Below are 20,376 nucleotides of genomic sequence, written 5' to 3'. Positions count from 1 at the left end.
GGAAATCACCTAGCTCACTAGAGAAATATTCTCCCCCACCATCTGATCTTAGGCATTTTATTTGCATGCATTTTTCCTTCTCGACCAAGGCTTTAAATCTCTGAAAGTGAGAAAACACCTCACTTTTCTCCTTCATGAAATAAACCCACACTTTCCTAGTGTGGTCATCAATGAATGTAACATAGTACCTACAACCTGCAATTGTTGCAGTCTTGGTTGGTCCCCATACATCTGAATGTATGACATCCAATGGCCTTGCACTGACATGCTTTTCATTTGGGAAAGCATGTTTGGCCTGCTTACCAAGTTGGCATGCTTCACATACCTTATACATACCGTCAACCTTAAACTTTGGCAAACCTGCAAGAATATTTTGGGCTTGCATAGACTTCAGTGCTATACATTCACATGACCAATGCGCTTGTGCCATATGTCAATATCTACAATGACACATGTTCCATGCGCAAACATGACTACCTTTATCTCAGACATGTTCACATCCAAAGTAAACATCTTGTCACTTATGTTACCCTTTGTAACCAAGTGACACATATTTTTGAAGTCTTCCACAAAATATTCTTGAGGATTAAACCTCACAACCATTTGTCCAACAGAAACCAGGTTCTTTGTAATATTTGAAACATGAAATACATCAGCTAAGTACTTCATTTTTCCATTCTGCATAGACAATGGCACTTTACCAACATGCGCAATGGGATGCATAATATCATCACCTATTTCTACATAACCTATTTTTTCCATTTTCTACATATCTCTAAACCACTCAGCATGACTGGTCATGCGGTTAGAGGTGCCAGAATCCACATACCATATATCTAGAGATCTTGACGCATCCCCTGTTATGGAACTAAGCATGTGCTGCATCACAAAGAGTTGCTCACTTCTGTCTCATCACCTCCATGTTTGCTAGATGATGTATAGTTGCCTACAACTTTCCACTTTTAATGTCATTCTACTTTTTACACTAGTCCTTTGCCATGTGTCCTGGTTTGCCACAGTAATAGCACTCTATGCTATTTGCATTTTGATTTCCTTGCCAACCGTCTCGGCCTCTTTGGCTCCCCCTTCCTCTAGATTGGTCTCTTTCACCTATGTATGATTGCTGCTATGAATCATTGGACTATTGTTGTCCAGAATTCTGATTTCCTTGTCGGCCACCACCTTGGCGTCGACCACAGCCTCTACCTCTGCCTCTACCTGCATTAGAGTAGAAGGCCTATTTCGATGTGTTCTTGCTTTGTGAAGTAGAATCCTCACCTAAAGCCTTTTCTTCTATGATTAGCATAGATATCAAGTCCCAAAAGTTAGAAATATTCTCCCTAACTGCAATGGAGGTCTTGAATGACTTGTACTCTTTGCCAAGCCCATTCAGACAGACACTCCCCAAATCATCATCCTCCATTGATAGATTGATAGACCCAAGGGATTCAACAATGCCCTTGATCTTTAAGGCATATTTATTGATGGACATGCTTTTCTTTTCCACAGTATGCAACTCTTGCTTTAACTGCAACTTTCTTGCCTTTGTGTTAGTCTCGAACATCTGAACCAGATTCTGCCATACAACTTTTGGAGTGTTTGCATCATGTATGTGTTCTATCATAGTGTCTATGACACTAATTGAAAGCCAGTACACATGACTTTTCTTGCACCCTGATTCCAATCCTTGAATGCCTTTATATCTACAGGAGTGGCATTCTCCTCAGATAACTCTGGAGGCTTCTCATTGTCTCCTTCACATAATCCCAAAATCCTTTATCCACCATTAGGAAATTGGTCATTTATGAACTTCCAGGCATGGTTGTTATTCTTATCGAGCTTCTCACTAACAATCTGATTAATTTCATTGGACATGTTTTTCTATAGCAATCAAATAACCTACAAAAAGACAACTTCTGTAGGTTGGAGCAGCGGTACTTTAGCACAGCATGTGTGTCACCAAATGTGACCAAAGTACATGTACATACACCAAGTATCAAAAATCCATGTGAAAACCTTGTCTGTACTTTCAAAATGCACTGCTGCATTGCAATAACCAGATTTCAAGTAGAAATAGTTCTTTACCAAAACTTCGAGAAAACTACCAAAAATACCTCCTCCTGTAGTGACAAAATAGGGCCCGTAACGCACCAAAAACGCGAATCTGGCTGAAAAGTTTTATCCATTAGGATAATAAACCTTCCCTGTAGCTTTGCTCCCACGAAGACAGCTCCTCAATCGGAGATGTGTAGCTCCTCAATCGGAGATGTGTAGCTCCCCCTCAGTAGCTCCCAGGGGGTGTTGTACCTAAACCAAGAAGGGGAAAAAGATGATGGTTCGCTTACCTGTGTAGTACCGCCTCCTTCCTTGCTTATTCTTGCCTCTTATTTTCCTCCTTAGCTCTCACACTAACCAGGTTCCGATACCATAAAGAGAATGTGGGGGAGAGGGAAAGCTTCAAAACCTAGCAAGTAAACACACACACACAAGAGAGAGCAAGACACAAGAGAGAGATGGATAGCAAAATTTTCTTATATCTTTCTCTTCTCTAACATAAAGATAAGAGTACAAACTATATGGGTTAGTACTCAACTACTACAACATACAAGGGTCGGTCCATAATGTGAACCCGACTAAATGAGCTGGCGCTATAACTATGCCAGTCTCCAGTAATCCAAAATGGCTATCACACAACTTGTCATCCCACTGGCCACATATCACCCATAATCTCACCGACCATGCTAGTGGTGTAGATGCGGAAGCTATCACACTTAGGCAAGTCATTAATCGATATCTCAACACACTCCACCAATCACCTTGTTTGGAAAAGCCATGTATGAAGGTTGATTTCAAGGTTTTGAAGTTGGTCTTGATCGCAGGCATCAATGTGTTGAACCATTGACTAGCTTTTCCCTCTAAAAGTATAGGTTCAACGCATGTACCTTGGTGGGATAGTTGAGATTTTCAAAGGCTGAAATTCACATCTTTGTTCAAACATTTGAATGAATTGAACAAGGTCTATTGTTCCGTCGTATTTACCCATAATTTTAAAAATTTGTATGGTGGTATTTCTATATGAGTCACTCAAACCGTATGTGTGCTCTTGTTGGAAGAGACTCAGTGAGTCCTTGGGCTACCCCCTTCCTAGACTAGTTAGCATGTCCAAGGTGTGGGCATCTAGGAAACGATTTGTACTTATAAGATTTTTGGAGATGTTAGGTAAGGAACCAAATCCTGGTGGGATCGAAGTGATAGGGGGTATAAAACCCGATGACACGCTTGTTATAGGCATAGACAATGGTGTCCGGAGGTGCATTTGCAGCATGGATCTCAATGGCTCGAAGATGTCAGCCATTGGGTTCAGTCCTTATGTGATCCCTGGTAATCCCTCCATCATAACCATATCATAGTGCCTAAATTCTCCTTAATGAGCAAACACAAGTTTTTTTTTTTGCTCTTTATATTTTCTCATAGCCCATTACAGCCTTAAGAGGCTTGGCGTTCTCTTCCTTGGGTTAAACGGGTGTCTGTTAGCCCTAAATAGCTTAGGTGCTATACGCATGTGAACGACCTCATAGAGATAATTTTCGAGAAAAAGCATCTGCTAGTAACTTCCCAGATGGAAGAGGGGGTCCTAAAACCTGTTTTCCATCACTGTCTCAAGAAGGAAAAAAAATTCAAGCATTTTTTCCTTGTCTTGCAGCACATTTCTGAGGGAGTTCCAAAAGGAATTTTTAAAAACTCTGTATGAGGGAGTTGTAGTATTTTTGGAGTTCTACAACTTTGTTTTCCTGAGTCATCCATGATTTTGTTGTTTAGACCTTAAAAAAGTATCCCGAAAATAACTTGTCATCATTTTCGCGTTGTTTTTTTTACGAATTCTTGTGGTTTTTGGACTGTTTTTTGCCTTGATTTTCGGGTCAAATTTTGAGGTAGCTGGTTGGAGGCCAAAATGGTTGATTTTTACGTTGGACGGTCAAGTCCAAAGTCGAAGAGCTTGGTGTCAACTTTTCGATGAGCCCTAGAGTGCCTTCATTGGATATACGATTTAGGAGATACGAGCCTCCAAACAAGGGTGTTTTTTAGAGTCTCTTTTTTTAAAAAAACCAACGGACTTGTTTTCATGAAACGGACTTCACGGGTTTTATAAATTTTGATTTTTTTTATGCGATTCTCGAGGACGTGAATCTTTTGGGCGTGAACTTTAGTTCTATGAAGTTGTAGGACATGGTTCACGTCGTGAACTTGACTTCACAGAACTATTAAATTCAAAATTTTTTAGCACGCGCGCGATTTTCGAGAACGTGAATCTTTTGGGCGTGAACTCTAGTTCCATGAAGTTGCAGGGAAATGGTTCACATCGTGAAAACCGGACTTCACGAAACTATTAAAATCAAAAAAAAGTTAGAGTCTAGTGGGAAATACGAAATTTCCTTTTTGGGGGGGATATTTTTTTAATTTAAAATGAAAGGGATATGGGTATGTTTTCAAAAAGGTAAGTGGGAATCAAAAAATTCAACCTTTTAACACCCCTTACACCCTTCATAAATGACTCCCAAAATGGACAAATTGACATCTCATGAGCATCTACTCATTAAATGCTTATTAGCCTTAATGAGTTATGTAAAAAAAGTAATTAAGAATTAATCCTTTCACTAATCTTTTTCTCTTTTACATTAATCAAAGATTTTAATCAACCACTAATCTCAAATTAATTCAAATAATTGAGCACATCATTGGAGAGAGCAAGGGGATGCTAATCTGAGCTATTCTACACCAAATCTCACACAAATCACCATCAAATCCACATCTTTTTCATGGAAAACCATTACTCAAGATAATGGGCAATGGGTTATGTGTAGATTAGAGGACAAAAAATGGAAAAAGCCAAGGGATGGCTCCCCGACAACGGTGCCAAAAATGTTATGGCTCACCCTAACCCTCCTTGAAACACACCCAAAAAGAGATTACCTGGTGAACCGCAACTTTCGTGAGGATCTTTCCAATGGCCGAGCTTGTAACCCTTGACGTTTCCAAGATCTACAACTCCTTAAAAATCAATTCCACCGTGCCTCCTATGAGCGTTGTTACACCTGCACTTCGGGTACTCGTCCCTCCTCTCACCTCACTTCACTCACACACACTCACTAGCATGCATTAGGGAGAGAGATTAGCAAGAGCAAGACTCAATTGCATAATGGGAGAGTCTGTTGTATTATGAGAGAAATTCACTTATATACATGGCCATAAGTTTTCACACTCACTTAAACTATGGCCGGCTGGGCACTTTAGGCTCATAAGAGGCCTAATGCTATTACAATGAATACTCTCATAATATATCCACGAAGTACATCACTTAGGACTTCATCCTAACTTGCTACCACACGCTCGTGAAACGGGAATAGCCATAAATACTCTGTTACACCATTACGAGTGCCCGTCCAAGTTGTAGCTTTGGACACTATTGCTTCATATCTTGAATGTATGACCCTTTGGTGTATCTATCGTGACTCCTTGATGTAAGATAATGGCGGTAGCTCTTGTTTACCCTAGAATTGAGTTAAAAACAATGCTATCTCTCTAGTCATGAATTGTGAAAAGAAAAATGGATTTTGTAGGGAGACTACAGTGGTGGATTTTCACATTCCTCGGTTTCCTCTATCTAACCCTCTTTCCAAACCTCTTGAGAAATTTTAACGTAAAGGTGAAGAAGCGAAGGAAAACGATTACAAGAGAATGGAAAGAAGACGAAATCAATAAAGAATAATAACAATGGACATCAAAAGCCTCGTGTGATTATTTGTTAAAAGACGTGACAACGAAGGACATTATGCATATGAGTGTCCAGAGAAGACAAAGAATCGACTTGCGACTGTGAACATGATTGAAGACGAAGATGAAGACAATTAACAAAATTAAGAGGGTACTCCAAATCAGGACTCCTACGACTATTGAGGTAAGCCTCAAACTCATTCTTATATATTGTTCAATACGAAAATAAATTTAGAGGCCCTAGGTGACCTTATTGCTAAGCAAGAGAGAAAAACTTTTCAAAGGTATACTTTATTCATTTTTTAAATAGCCAATGGATAGAGCATAGTTAAAAATATTCAAATTTATTGGTAATGAGACTGATATGTATTTTCTGAATGCAAAAGAAAATAAATATTAGATAAATCACTATCAAGACTTGAGTTGATTAATAATGATGCACATATGTGTTTTGCCTGGTCGTCAAAGGATGTATGTAATTTATTGTTATTTTACAATGAACTAAATATATTTCAACTAAATACTTTATACAAAGTATTTTCTTTTCAATTCCAAAAGAAGGTGATTGAGTTGTCTATGATACACGCTCGTATTACTGTTCGTAAAAGAGTACTCTTTTGCATGTCTGTGATACTTCAGGAATATTTATGTGATGGATAACTTATCACAATTAAATGTTAAGAGGGATTCTATTTGTGATTCATACTCTATACTAACTCTTTTCACTTACTAAATAAATATGCAACTGAGGTCAGTTTGCAACCCAAGCAAGAGGGATGTTACAAATAATCAAATTAACTATTTATCTTGGGTGACCCAAGTGTGGTATAAGAACTAAGACCGAATTCGATTGATTCTTTAGAGAGTGACCCAAGTTAGTTGTGAGTGAATTCAACTAGCTTTAACACATGTGAAATGTGCATATTAATTGATTAATTGGTTATGAGTGAATCCAATCAACTCAAAGACACGTGTGATGTGTGTAAAGATTATGTGAACTTGATTTGTGAAAGAATAGATCAACTCTAAGACACGTGTGATGCATGTAAAGATTATGTGAGTTTGATTGTGAGTGAACCCAATTAATTGCAAGACACGTTCGACGTGTGTGTAAAGACATTGTGAGTGAATCCAATGCAGGAGTGGATCAATTAATTATGTGTGATGCCATATGTGAAGTATGTAGATTACGTCAGTATTTATGTACGGGGTGTACCTTTTCAGATATATATTTTTCTAGGATTATTGTGATTAATTAGTTGTGTGAGTTGGTATGATATAGTCAAGATTAATATATCTAATCAACTATGTGCACGTAGACTTATATTGTTTTGCTACATGTAAGTGATGATTGAATGGTGGCTTATAAGTTGATCATGGGTGGAACGTACATGCGTTGGACCACACAATGAAATATCTTGCTAGACATGTGATCACCTCTTAGATTTTCATATTTGGCATTTGTATTTTTGGAAGGCCTTAGCCTTAAACCTTTGTACAAACCAAATAGTATTTTCATACTTTTGGTAGGCCCAAAAGTCTAAAATTAGGGTTGCTATATTTTTGGAAGGAGCTTGTATGCTCAAAGACTCAAAAAGCTATTACGCTTTATTTTTTGAATAGAAAGCATTAATATATCTAAATATGGGTATGATGGGCCACACTCACGCAGAGGAGATTGAACCCAACCATGTATCGATGGTCACTTCTTCTCTATTTTCAAGCTTTAATGGTTTATGCTATTTTGTTGAATTGTTTATGTAAGGTTTTGGTCTTCAATTTGTGAAAAGTCTATGTTCTATTAATTTTTGTGTTTGAGTTTGAGTAATTCTACTCTAAGGTGTCCTAAGATCGTTATAGGATATATTGTATGATTATTTGTTAAACTCAAACCTTAAAAAACAAGCCAAAAATAATAATATTTTTTTCTAGGATATATTGTATGATTGTGAACTCAAACCTTGAAAAACTAATAAAAAGGCCTAAAAGCTAAGCCTTATTGTTGATTGATGAGTTTACAAACACTAAGAGTTGTGAATTTCTACCAAACTCAAGTGGTAAAGGTCATTTTCTAGGACCAAGAGGTCATGGGTTTTCAAAACCACATAAGGTGCTTCCTTGGCAGCATCACCTAGGTGGATTAAAAAATGCCTAAGGGGTAGTGAGAAATGATAACAATAGGAGGAGGATTTTGGGCTTGAGGCTAGTTGGAACAAAAAAAAAAAAAAAGAAGAGTTATGCATTTGTGATTTTAATTGCATATAGTAGGGAAATTAATTTTTCTGACTAGATATATAATTCTAAGGACAAGAGGTCTACTAGGAACACACCTCTTTGTTATTGGTTACTTGCCTTTGTTTCATACTTCTAGAAGTAACCCATACATGGGGATTCAAATCTTGATTAAATTTTCTTTGTAAAATGTCATAATTTTCGAGCCCATGCAAAGGAAATGCCATAATTTTCGAACCCATGAAAAGGGAATGCTACTGAACTTCTATGTATACAGGTTTGGGGGAGGTTATTTTTCTTTTTCTACGCGTGTTATGCAACGTGAAGGATAAACCCTCCCTTAGGCCTTGAAAAACAGAGGATGAACGCCATGCGTGAGGCAACCAACCACCAACCGACCTTGGACCTGGTAGCGAAAAAGGACGGAGGTGACGTAGTGGATGACGTCCAATATCTATTATAAAGGGGTTGATGCCATTCATCCACTTAATTTCCTTTTACAGTAGAAGCGTGAGAGGAGAGATATCAAGCTTTCATGGCGAGCACCGGAGACAATCATGATGTTCAGCTACTGGACGCTTGGGCCAGCCCCTACGTGATGCGCGTTCATGTGGCTCTCGCTGCCAAGGGCATCGCCTACACTAGCGTTCCCCAAGAGCTTGGGCCTAACAACAAGAGCCCCCTCCTCCTGCAATCCAACCCTGTTCACAAGAAGGTCCCCGTGCTCCTCCACAAGGGCAAACCCATCTGCGAATCCCTCATCATCGTAGAGTACATCGACGAGGCCTTCCCTTCCCCCCATGGCAAAGACTTGCTCCCCAAGGACCCCTACCACAAGGCCATGGCTCGTTTCTGGGCAGATTTCTGTGATAAAAAGGTAAGCATCTTAAGGCGGGGGCTAATTATTATAGCCAATATATTGTGCTAATCTTGCATTGAGAAGATACACTTGAACTAAGACCTCTAGTTATTACTGTGGGTGGACAGGTTCTTGAGGCTGTGTTGAAGCTTGTTCGGGGGCCAAGGGAGGAGTTTGGAGCAGTTATAGAGGAAAGCAAGGGATATCTGAGTACTTTGGAAGGGGCCTTTGTAAAGGAGCTTCCTTACTTCGGGGGCTCTCAAGTGGGCTTTGTTGATGTGGTGTTGGCCCCCCTCGTTGTGTGGCTGCCGGCATTGGAGTCTGTGGTAGGCCTTAAATGGGACTTCGAGAAGCTGCCTCGTTTTCACGCCTGGCTGAAGGCCTTTGAAGGCTCCCCTCTTGCGGCGTGCTTGCCAAACCCAGCCAAGCTCGCAGAGGTCGCCAAGGGTATCAGAAAGAGACGATTCCCAAACGAATAAACTGAGCGAATCCTAAGCCTGACGTTCTACCCTTGTAGCAAGAGTTTTGAAGACCCGTGAATAACTTGTGTTCTTGAAATCCATCATTTTCATTTGGCGCAAGTCCTCCTAAGCTTGACGTTTTGATCCTTTCTTTGTTGTAGTAATTAATGAGTTTTGTAGCCCCTGAGTAACGTGTTCTTGCATGCCATCGTTTTCATTGGTGCTTTCTTGTCACAATGCAAGGCTTGTGCCAGAATCCACAGCACGCAACTTTGCTTTCTCGTCTTTTTACAAAGAATGTGTAGTGCTACAATTTAACTTAGCTACGGGCCTTAAGTGTTGAAAACATGTCTCTCTCTCTCTCTCCCTCTCTCTCTCTCTATATATATATAATATATTATATATAATATTATATATATATATATATTATTACGGGACTCGTGCGTGATGCTGTAGCATTGTTTGGAATGGAATATATATAGTGTTTAATTTTTGTATTTTTACACACATAAAGTAATTACAATTATATGTGCGTTTAAGAGCTTAAGAGCGCAAGTGTGAATTATAGAGGCAAAGACAAACATAATGCTAATGATTTTAAGAATCACCATGCATAGTTGGCAGTTCATCACTTTTACACAAAGAAAAATGCAACCAAAGCTTTTCTAAATTTGAGAATAGTAAGTATTCATAAGTGGAAGTGTAAATTTCCCAAACAAAAATCTAAGTTTCAACAGCTTTTGCAAAGGGTATCTCCTAATTTTTACTGAGCAGTTCAAAATCCAATATCCCCAATCCACTGTGACATAGGAGCTAAAAAAAAGTATATTCAATTAGGAGAATTTAAAATTATAAAAAAGAGCATATTAACACGTAAAGATAATAACTCACCACCATAATAATAACGTTCAGTTGGTGTCTCACGAGGTAGCATGAAAAAAGCATTACATATTATTGATGTCACAAAATGGCTCTTTATTGATGAATGGTGGGTAACATGTAAAGTCACAAAATTGTTGTTTCCTTTGCTCTCAAGCTACCTCTTCATAATAACGTCACTATAGTAGCAAACATAATGCATGTTAGGTTTAAAATATAACACCATAAAAGTAATCAAGATGAAGGGAAAGGAGTATTCTCAATAGTGCACCCAAATCATGTCTTTTGCATTTGAATTAAAAAACCTTGCTTATGAAAGGCTTTCAGTGTTTTAGAAAGATATTTCTAAGGCTTGTGGAGTACCCAAACCTACTTCTTGGTTTTTTCAAAATTTTGATTATTTAATTTTATTTGAGAGAGAGCATGCTCGATACATGTCCCCAATTTTCTGTTTTGTTCATCTCAATCGTGCATTTCAACTGTGCTGATGGCTTTTTCCATGAGCTTGTTCAATGAACACGTTGATGATGATCAATTTGAAAATTTTAACAATTAAAAAAAAGGATTCTAGGTCCTTACATTTCTATTAAACAAGAAATTAGGGAAATTACTATCTATTCTACTTTCTATTATCTAAACGTAGCTTCTAACACTTTGTCCCAATATTTTTAACATTAATTAGTACCATAGTCAAATGTGAATCAACATGATTAGTTTCAACCATTTGTTTATTATAGCTGAATCATTATCTAAACGTATCTTTTCACACTTCATTGATTGCTAAAGCATGAACCCAATCTCATCAATGACAGCCTGCACTACTGCGATAACCCTAGCTCACCAATCGCAAGAAAGAAAAGGCAACATATGAAAGAAAAGGTAAGATAAGCAAAAGGTTAATTTTGTGCCTACAATAATAGATAGAATAGATACTTATCTAATTACATCTTGATCACTAACCTTCTCGCCTCCGGATTCTTAATCTAGTGCTCTTGGCTGTGTACCCTTGTAGATTGTTTCGGACCTTATGCAGCAACTCAAATGAATGAATTTTATGGTTGGTGTGTAGGTGATTGTGGCTGCTTGTCATCATCTTATGCAGCGTCAGAGAAAATGATTGATTTCAAAGAGAAAACGATTTGATTCACGAAGAGAAAGCATCAGAGTTGTAGGTGCCAACGAAAATCGCTCTGATTGCCACATCAATAATAGATATATATACATGTATACATGTATATATATGTACATACATATATACATGTATATATATACATATATATATATATATATGTATATTATATACATATATATATATGTATGTATATATATTATATATACATACATATATATATATATATGTGTATGTATATAATATACATACATACATATATATGTATGTATGTATATTATATATGTATATATATATTATATACATATATATATATATGTATATGTATATATATATAATATATACATGTACATATATATATATATATAGGTATATAATATACATATATACATGTATATTATATACATATATATATATATATATATGTATATATATACATGTATATATGTATATTATATACATATATATATGTATAATATAATATATATATATATATTTTATATATACATATACATATATAATATATATATATATATATATTATATACATATACATATATATATATATATACATATACATATGTATACATATATATATATATATATATATATATATGTATATAATATACATATATATATGTATATATATACATATATACATATATATATATATATATTGCAAGCTTGATGTGATTGCACCTCTTTGTGCAAGTCAAGTTAGGTGTAAAATATGTTGATGCATTAATATCTTGTTCATTTATCCACTAACCAGTGTAGGTCCATCATTAATAAGAAATAAAAAAGGGTCAATACATCGCTTGAAAAATCACATGTGCAACAATGCTTTCTTTCTCAAACCACTTTGCACAAAATTCTTTTGATTCTCTCAATCCTATGATCTATAGATAATACTAGCATGTAAGGGAGGCCACTTAGCAAGTCCAACTGGGTTCTAGAGCTTCCAGCTTCAGTTTGAACCAAGACAAGTTTTGGACCAGTTTGGCTCACTTTTTGATCCAGTTTGCAAGAGGAGAGAGGTGAGATAAAATATCTCAATTTTTTTGAATTAAAAATGCAAGATAATGATGTGAAATAGGAACCTTCTTCATCAGCCCCTCCCTCCTTTATTGAGGTGTCAAAATTTTATTTTTTTACTAATAAACCCAGTACTTGGTCAACTCTTCATCTTATGTGAGCATTTACTCATTTTTGGGAGATTTTCTTTTATTCTTTGCATTTTTCTTATTGAAAAACTTGGATTAATCCTATTGTCTCTTTAGAAACTTATTTGGACCTTAATCAAGAATTCTTGAAAATGTGGACCCTTAGGCTAAGGTCTCCAATACAAATATTCAGTTAATTTCTAATACACATTGGAAAATTCTTTTTGAACTTCTATTTCACAGGAATTCATCTTAAATACAAGGAGAAACTTTGTATCCAAAAATATATCAAAATTGTATTATCTCTCTCTAGAATATTTTCTCTCTCTAAGTCAAAAATAAGAAAAAACAATGTTTTCTTGCATTCTGATATAGGGGATGATTACAGGGGACTGAAAGGAGAGCTTATACATCTTTTAGGGCTGAGAAGGAACCTTACAATATAGTTCTCTACCAAAACTTCTCGAAAACTATTGAAAATACCCTGCAGTGATGAAATGGAGCCCGTAATGTGCCGAAACACAAATATGGCTGAAAAAATTATCCAATAGGTTATTATACCTTTCTTGTAGCTCCGCTCCCGCAAAGACATCTCCTCAATTGGAGATATGTATCTCCGAGAGCTACTGAGGGGGTGTTGTACCTAAACCAAGAAGGGGAAAGAGATGATGGTGCTCTTACCTATGTAGTACCACTTCCTTCCTTGCTTTTTATTTCCTCTTGCTTGCCTCCTTAGCTCTCACATGAACTAGGCTCTGATACCATAAAGAGAATGTAGGGGAGAGGGAGAGCTTCAAACCCTAGCAAGCAAACACACACACACATAGGAGGGAGCAAGACACAAGAGAGAGATGGATAGCTGAATTTTCTTCTATCTTCTTCTTCTCTAATCAACCAACATAACATAAAGATAAGAGTACACACTATATGGGTTAGTACTAAACTACTACAACATACAAGGGTCGATCCATAATGTGAACCCAACTAAATGACCTAGTGCTATAACTATGCGAGTCTCTAGTAATCCAAAATGGGTGTCACATAGCCTTTCATCCCACTAGTCGCATATCACCCATAATCTCACCACCATGGCAGTGGTGTAGATGCGGAAGCTATCACCCAGGCGGGTCATCAATGTCCGTCAATATCATAGCACTATTTGAGCTCAATAACTCAACACATTATGAAGGGGATGATTTTTTTTTGTGAGGGTAGGTGCTTAAGGGGTAGGATTTTAGGGGCTTGTAGGCCCCCCAAGTTGAAGGGATTTGGCCCCCCAAAGCTAGGGGTTTGGCGGGCCTCTTGACCCCCAATGGTGGGGTTCAGGGGCCACAAAATTGGCTAGGGTCAATTTGCATTGTGTGACATCACGAACTCATCATGGAATCTGTCCACTTTGTTTTTAAAAATTCAATAGAAATCAAATCGACTTGTGCTAAGTGAAAGCCCGTTTTTGAAGTAGTAGTAACCCATTAGTTTCTTCCACAAAACGAGGTGTCCCCAAATTTACTCTCGTTATTATATTGGATATCTTCCATTAGATTCATCATTAGTGTGGAAAATGAAATCCCATTTTTCTTTTCTTTTCTTGAAACATTTCTGTGTAGGGAAGAAGCAAGCAAAAAAATGCTCAGTATCTCCATCAAGATAACTCACAAGACTCTGTTTTTCGCATATTAATGTTTATCTTCACTGTTCTGTATTCTTCTTCCTTGACACCAACCACAATTTCTTCATCTTTGCCAAGGGCCTACGTTTTTCCCTTTCTCTTTGCTGCATCAAGAACCTATATTTTTTTGCGCATCTTCTTTATTTTTTCCTTCCTCTTACATTGCCATCAATATCCCCTCTACATGTATATTGTCCTCTTTGATTCTTTGTCCTACTTTCAAACAAAGTATGATAAATCCTATTTGACTAATCTGCTTATACTAATGTTGTTTGCCTATTATACAGGAACAATAAACAATACCCCATTTGACTAATCTGCTTATACTAATGTTGTTTGCCTATTATATAGGAATAATAAGCAATACCCTAATGATTTCTCTCTCTTTATTCTTAACATTTAAAAGGTTTCCAGGTTCATTTCTCTTAAACCCACATGTCTTTCCCAAAATAAACATTAAAGCATTCCTTTACTTATATCTATTTCTCACACATAACTCTCTTTCATAGTTCAGCTAATAACAATAAATAGCAATAGTCATAAAAAATAACCAGTAAGTGTTTATGGATCCTATTTTCTATAATAATCATTAGGAATAGACAACCTCAATATTACATACCTGTTTTAATATTGTTTGTTCCAAAGTAGGTTCAGGGCTTGGTGGCTTCACATTGATTTGGAGCCTTCCATCTTCTTAGTGAATCTTGTTGCAGCTCCTTCCTCAAACATAAGTGACGATTTGTTGAATATTTTGTGTATGTTAGGGTTTTTTCTCAAGAGTGTTATAAGATTCCTCCCTCTAGCTTTTGAGGTGTATAGGTGTAAAAACCTTCCCTTCTGATCTTATAATTATTTCTCTCTCTGAAATAAAAGAAATATCTTGTTTTATCCTGTTTTGGCCTCGAGAGAGAAAATGTCTAGAGGGAGGTAATTCAAAATTGAGATATTTTTGGATATAAAAATCCTCCTAGTGTCTAAAATGGTTTCCCTTGAAACAGAAATTCAAAAAGAACTTTCCAATATGCAATTGGAATTAATTGAAAATAGGTATAAAGGACCTTAGCCTAAGGGTCCAGATTCTCAGAAATTTTTGGATTATGGTCCAATTAAGGTTCTTATGGGCCAATAGGATTAATCCAAGTGTTGGGATGAGATAAATCCAAAGAATGAAAGAAAATACCCAAAAATGAGTAAATGCTCACATAAGATAAAGAGTTGACTGAGTACAAGGTTTGTTAGTAAAAAATTAAGAGATATTAGTTAAAAAATGAGATATTTAGAGGAAATGATGCATTTTTGACACCTTAGTGTGGGGATCTCCCCTCATGAAGTAGGCACCCTTTTCTCATCATTACTCCTAATTTTTAATCAATAAAATGAGATATTTTCATGTACCCTCTCTCTTGTTTTAAAACTAGATCCAAAAAATAAGATGAATGATCCAGAAATGGTCAAAAATTGACCAAACTGATCTGGAAACTAGACCCAAAAAATAAGCTGAATGACCAAAAAATGGTCAAAAATTGGCCAAACTGATCTAGAAAATGTGTAATTTTATTATCTCTCTATTTTGCCTCTACTTTGGGAAGCTTTGGAGCTTCACTAATCTCCATCCCCTCTTGAAGATTACCCTCTACATCTTGGTGGCCAAGTTCTCCCTTGTGGGATTCACTTCTCTCCAAAGAATCAAGCCAAAAATCAAGGGTAAGCCTTAATCAATGGTGTTTTTCTATCTTTCTCAATGGTAATCTTCTTCCCAACCTCTCTAATGCTTGGGAAGCATTTTAATCAATGGGTTTTTTCTTAAAAACCAAGCCTTTAGTGATTCATAATGTTTAGATGGATTAATGCTAATCTTTTATGTCTAAATATAATATTTTTGATTAGTAAATCTCTCTTTTTGAAAGATTAATCATCTTTTTGGATGGATCCTTGATAGAAGGATGGATCTTAGTGCTATTCTCATTATCTTTATCAAAATTCTAGGCCTAACAAGCTAGAGAAGAAGATAAAGTATTTTTATGATTTTTAATCTAGTTAAAATGATGATTAATTCTTTTAATCTTGTTTATGATTAAGAAAAATCATGCTAATTCATTCTAAGTTGAAAAAGAGTTATGCTAACATTTTTGTAAGTATTTTCATATAGGAATGATAAATGGATATTTTTAAGATTAATCAAGAGGTTTAATTATAATTATGCTTATAATTATATTTATAATTATGTTATGTATGCATAATAAATATTTAGTTTAAAAGAGGAATTTTCACCACATTTCATAATTATAAGTATTTATTTAAAAGTAGAATTTTGAGTATTCTCAGAAATTGCAACAAAGCTATGGCAAAAGTTTTTCATTAAAACATGACTTTAATTTTATGCATAATTTTGTTAATACAAAAAGAGGAATTCCCATCATATTCTAGGAATAAACATTTTTATGCTAAAAGAATAACTTTTGTTACATTTATGGAAAATATTTTTATAGTATTTATACATAATTGTTTAAATAGAGAAAAGATGAATTTTTGTTATATTTATTTTACATGCATAAAAATTTAGATGCAAAAAGAAGAATTTTCATGATATTCCATGTGCAAACATTTTAAATATTAAAAGAGGAATGTTTGATCATATTTCAAAATAGGTATATTCATATACATGGATATTTTTTAAGAGGAATTTTCATCATCGTTCTTTAACTAGGAAAATGCCTAAAGTAATTTGAGTGTTAAAAGAGAAGGTTTCACCATAGTTCTACATAGATAATTTAGGGCATGTTGATGACGAGTTTCAAATGGAGAAAATAAAATTTTAGAATATTTCTATGAGAATAATTCAATAAAATGATGTATGCATATTCTATCAGTTAGAAAAAGAAGTATCCATAAAATTCCATTATTCTCGAATAGAATCATTTATAATTTTATTATGTCCAAGAAAGAATGAATATTCATAATTTTGGGACTTTTACCCTTTACGATTGGAAATCATAGATACTTTATCAGATAAATAGGAGAAAAATCTTTAGGGAACAAATCTAGGACTAAATCCAAGTAATTCAGGGTTCTAAAGACCTCGACCGCATGATGAGAAAGGTGGGTCAGTGTAAGATACCTGCCCATCTCTTGAATCAGAAATTAAACAAAGTCTTGTGACCATTCCCATTTCTTCAGTACGAAGAATGAGTAATTGGCTAATCTAGAGAAGTTTCCCTAAGGCCAAAATCATCGAGAATTAAGTTAGAAACTCATTGTAATTGATGGGTGGATCATCAAGATACGATATTTATGATTTTCATTAAGAAAGTTAGGGTTTTGAGAAAAAGGGTATTATGAAATCAAACTCAACGGGAAATTCTTACTTGCATAGAAACTCTGTTTTTGAAAAGGACTGTCTTACACCAGAATACTGGAGGAAGCATTTGGTTTTTGGTTTAATCTAAGGAGAGTTACATTGCAACAGCTGGCGGGGAGTCATCAAAGGACGTCGCTCGCGTGGCAAAGCCTGCCAAGGTCTTGACCAGTCTTGGTATTGTTAAAATGGAGCGCTTCCGGTACGATGGGCGAGGGCCGACGAAGCGGTCCCTGAGTGAAGTGCTAGGACACCTAAGGAGGATCCTAGAGGGTTCTGACTAGGCGATGCACAGGCTCGAGGCTACTAGGACACCCATGCGTATGTCGAGGAAGATATTGATGGTTTGGTCGCAAATTATCTAAGTGAACTGGAAATTGGATCTCATTGGTTGTCTAACTGGTCTTCAATGGAGAGTCCACATGACAATTTTTATTGAAACAATAGACTGGAATTTTGAGGATTATGATGGAAATACTACGGTTTCATTCCAATTTTTCTTTAAAGACAGTTGAATCTATGAAAGGCAATTTCATATTGGGTGTGTAAGTGGTGTGTCTATTTTGTATTTTGTTTGAGTACCGGCTAGGGGGTCTAGGAACTCTTTTCCCTGGTACTCGGGATAAAATACAACCAAACTCTTATAAAAAGGGATCCCACCAATTCACTGGTTGGGCGGTTGGCTAACCCATGGGCCGCCAGTTGGGGTTAGGCTGGATCGGTGGATTCCTACAGTAAATTTAGATACGTTCAAGTTATGTTAGTTAGACTGAGTCCCAGGAAGATTCTTGTTCTATGGGAAAGAATCAATGGGTGTGCCTTGCGTAAGGGAAAAAAAGCGAGGATTTCTATGAACCAAGTGCAATTCCCTTCATTGATCTGGCCATGTGCCCTACAGGTTCGGTGAGAATAGAAAGGATAGTTTAAGGCCTTGACCCGTTAGATAAAATTTTTGAGAAGATTTTCTTGGCGGAATCGACCGTGCTTTCTGGGCAAGGGAAATTTTTCCGATTTGGGTTTCGGAGGAACCGTTAGAAATTTTTGCCCAACAATATGCGCATGCTTATGCCATGACATGGGCAACATCAAAAGCAAGATGATACTTTAAAAAAACCCATAAGCATGATATTAGGGTACTTACTGAATATATTGTTTGCTATTTGGAGTCTTGAGGAAGGGCTAAGGTAGGGCTTGAGAGGGGAAGACCAAGAGAGACTGAAAATGACTAAAAACCTACAAAACAAACAAAGCATATTAGCTACTTTTAAAAACCACACCACAACACATATAATCGAAAGCATTAATCTCTATGAAGAGAGTTTAATCTATGCATGCATTAAGCTCTATCCATAGATTAAGCTCTATGTATAGAGCTTAATATATGCATTAAGCTCTATGCATAGAGCTTAATATATGCATTAAGCTCTATGGATAGATTAAGCTATATGCATAGATTAAGCTATATGCATCAACAGACTTTATCTATGCATTAATCTCTATGTATAGATTAAGATCTATGCATAGACATTAATGCATAGATTAAGCTATATGCATCAATAGAGCTTAATCTATGCATTAATCTCTATGTATAGATTAATATCTATGCATAGACATTAATGCATAGATTAAGCTCTATGCATAGAGACTAATGCATGCATTAAGCTCCTTGAATAGAGCTTAATATATGCATTAAGCTTAAGCTAGATGCACGCATGCTAAAGCCTAAGCTAATCCTAAACCTTGGCACCTAAGGGTGAAAAAATCAAAAGGAAGGAAAATAATAAATTAAAAACAAGAAAATGCATGTCGTGATATAGGCGTGGAAATAAGAATCAAAATAATGGTCGGTAAAAAATGTTTTCGATGCGTGTTTTGACGATAGTTTTCAACGCATGTTTCAAAGGTTATTTTAACTCAAATTTTTAGTTGTTAGTGTACCGACACCTTTTCATAAAAAATAAGAATATACCAACTAGGCCATGCATGAACTATAAAAGAATCTCCACCTCCCCCTCATTTACACACAAATGCACACGCGTATTCAACATACATGGCGCCTGTGAATGCTATGAACCTTTCAAATTTTGTTAATTTAGAGGAGAAAACCCTGTGCCCATGCAGTCACTTGTCGTTGCAAGTACTAAGTCACCTCACATCAAAAAATTTGCAAAAAGGGCCACAAAAAGTATCTTCTTGCCAACCATGAGTTGCAAAAGAGATTTCAAGGGAGGCCTCCTCGTGTGCTAAAGCCAAGTGATTAAAGGAGGGCATGGGAAGTGGATCCATGTTGTTCACCCCTTGGAATGAAGTGGCTATCCATCTTCCATCTACTCCCATACTGGACTGACCTTCTGGTCAATCATCTTCTTGATCCTATGCACATTTTTAAGAACATAGCCGATATGCTTTGGAAAACCATCACAGGTGCTAAAGAGAGAAAGAGACAAAGGTATGATCTATAAGAGGTGGATTGCATGCTTCACTTATGGGCACAAAGCAGAACTATTGGAAAGATGATTCTCCCTAGAGCACCTTGGGGCTTAGCCAAAGAAGAGAAGAGGTGTGTAAAGAAGTGCATTAGTGGGTTTTGTGCTCCCAATGGTTGTATGCATTTCTTGAAGGGAGCATTCACAAAGGATGAAAACCTTGGTGTCTTGAAGTCTCATAACTGGCACAAAATATTACAGTTTGTGCTGCTAATAGCCATTAAGGATTGCCTCAAAATAGACATAAGCATGATAATATACAAGATTAGGCAATGGTATGGTGGATATCAAAGAAGGAGATTAGAAGAAATACTTTGGAAGTAGCTTGTCTAAACTCAATTGAAGCAGTTACAATGGTGGAGAAATTCTTTC

At 36.2% G+C, this 20,376-nt stretch overlaps 1 protein-coding gene across 1 annotated transcript; it reads left to right on the top strand.

Annotated features, from left to right (window-relative positions):
• The first annotated feature begins 8,485 nt into the window (after nt 1-8,485).
• On the top strand, nt 8,486-9,444 carry LOC147611599 (glutathione S-transferase U7-like). The gene is made up of 2 exons (XM_086784987.1): nt 8,486-8,881; nt 8,992-9,444. The coding sequence occupies exons 1-2, from the start codon at nt 8,540-8,542 to the stop codon at nt 9,340-9,342; spliced, it is 693 nt and encodes a 230-aa protein (XP_086641113.1). The 5' UTR covers nt 8,486-8,539; the 3' UTR covers nt 9,343-9,444.
• Nucleotides 9,445-20,376: the final 10,932 nt, after the last annotated feature.

The sequence above is a fragment of the Cibotium barometz genome, chromosome 47 (assembly GCF_041138505.1).
Source record: "Cibotium barometz isolate CiBa-2024 chromosome 47, ASM4113850v1, whole genome shotgun sequence".
In the NCBI taxonomy this organism is placed as follows: Eukaryota; Viridiplantae; Streptophyta; class Polypodiopsida; order Cyatheales; family Cibotiaceae; genus Cibotium; species Cibotium barometz.
The sequence above is the reverse complement of the archived record's forward strand: the minus strand, read 5'-3'. Positions and strand labels throughout refer to the sequence as shown.

Coding starts and splice junctions, on each gene's coding strand:
- LOC147611599 (XM_086784987.1), top strand. CDS start 8,540: ATGGCGAGCACCGGAGACAATCATGATGTTCAGCTACTGGACGCTTGG. Junction 8,882..8,991: donor CAGATTTCTGTGATAAAAAG/GTAAGCATCTTA, acceptor GTGGGTGGACAG/GTTCTTGAGGCTGTGTTGAA.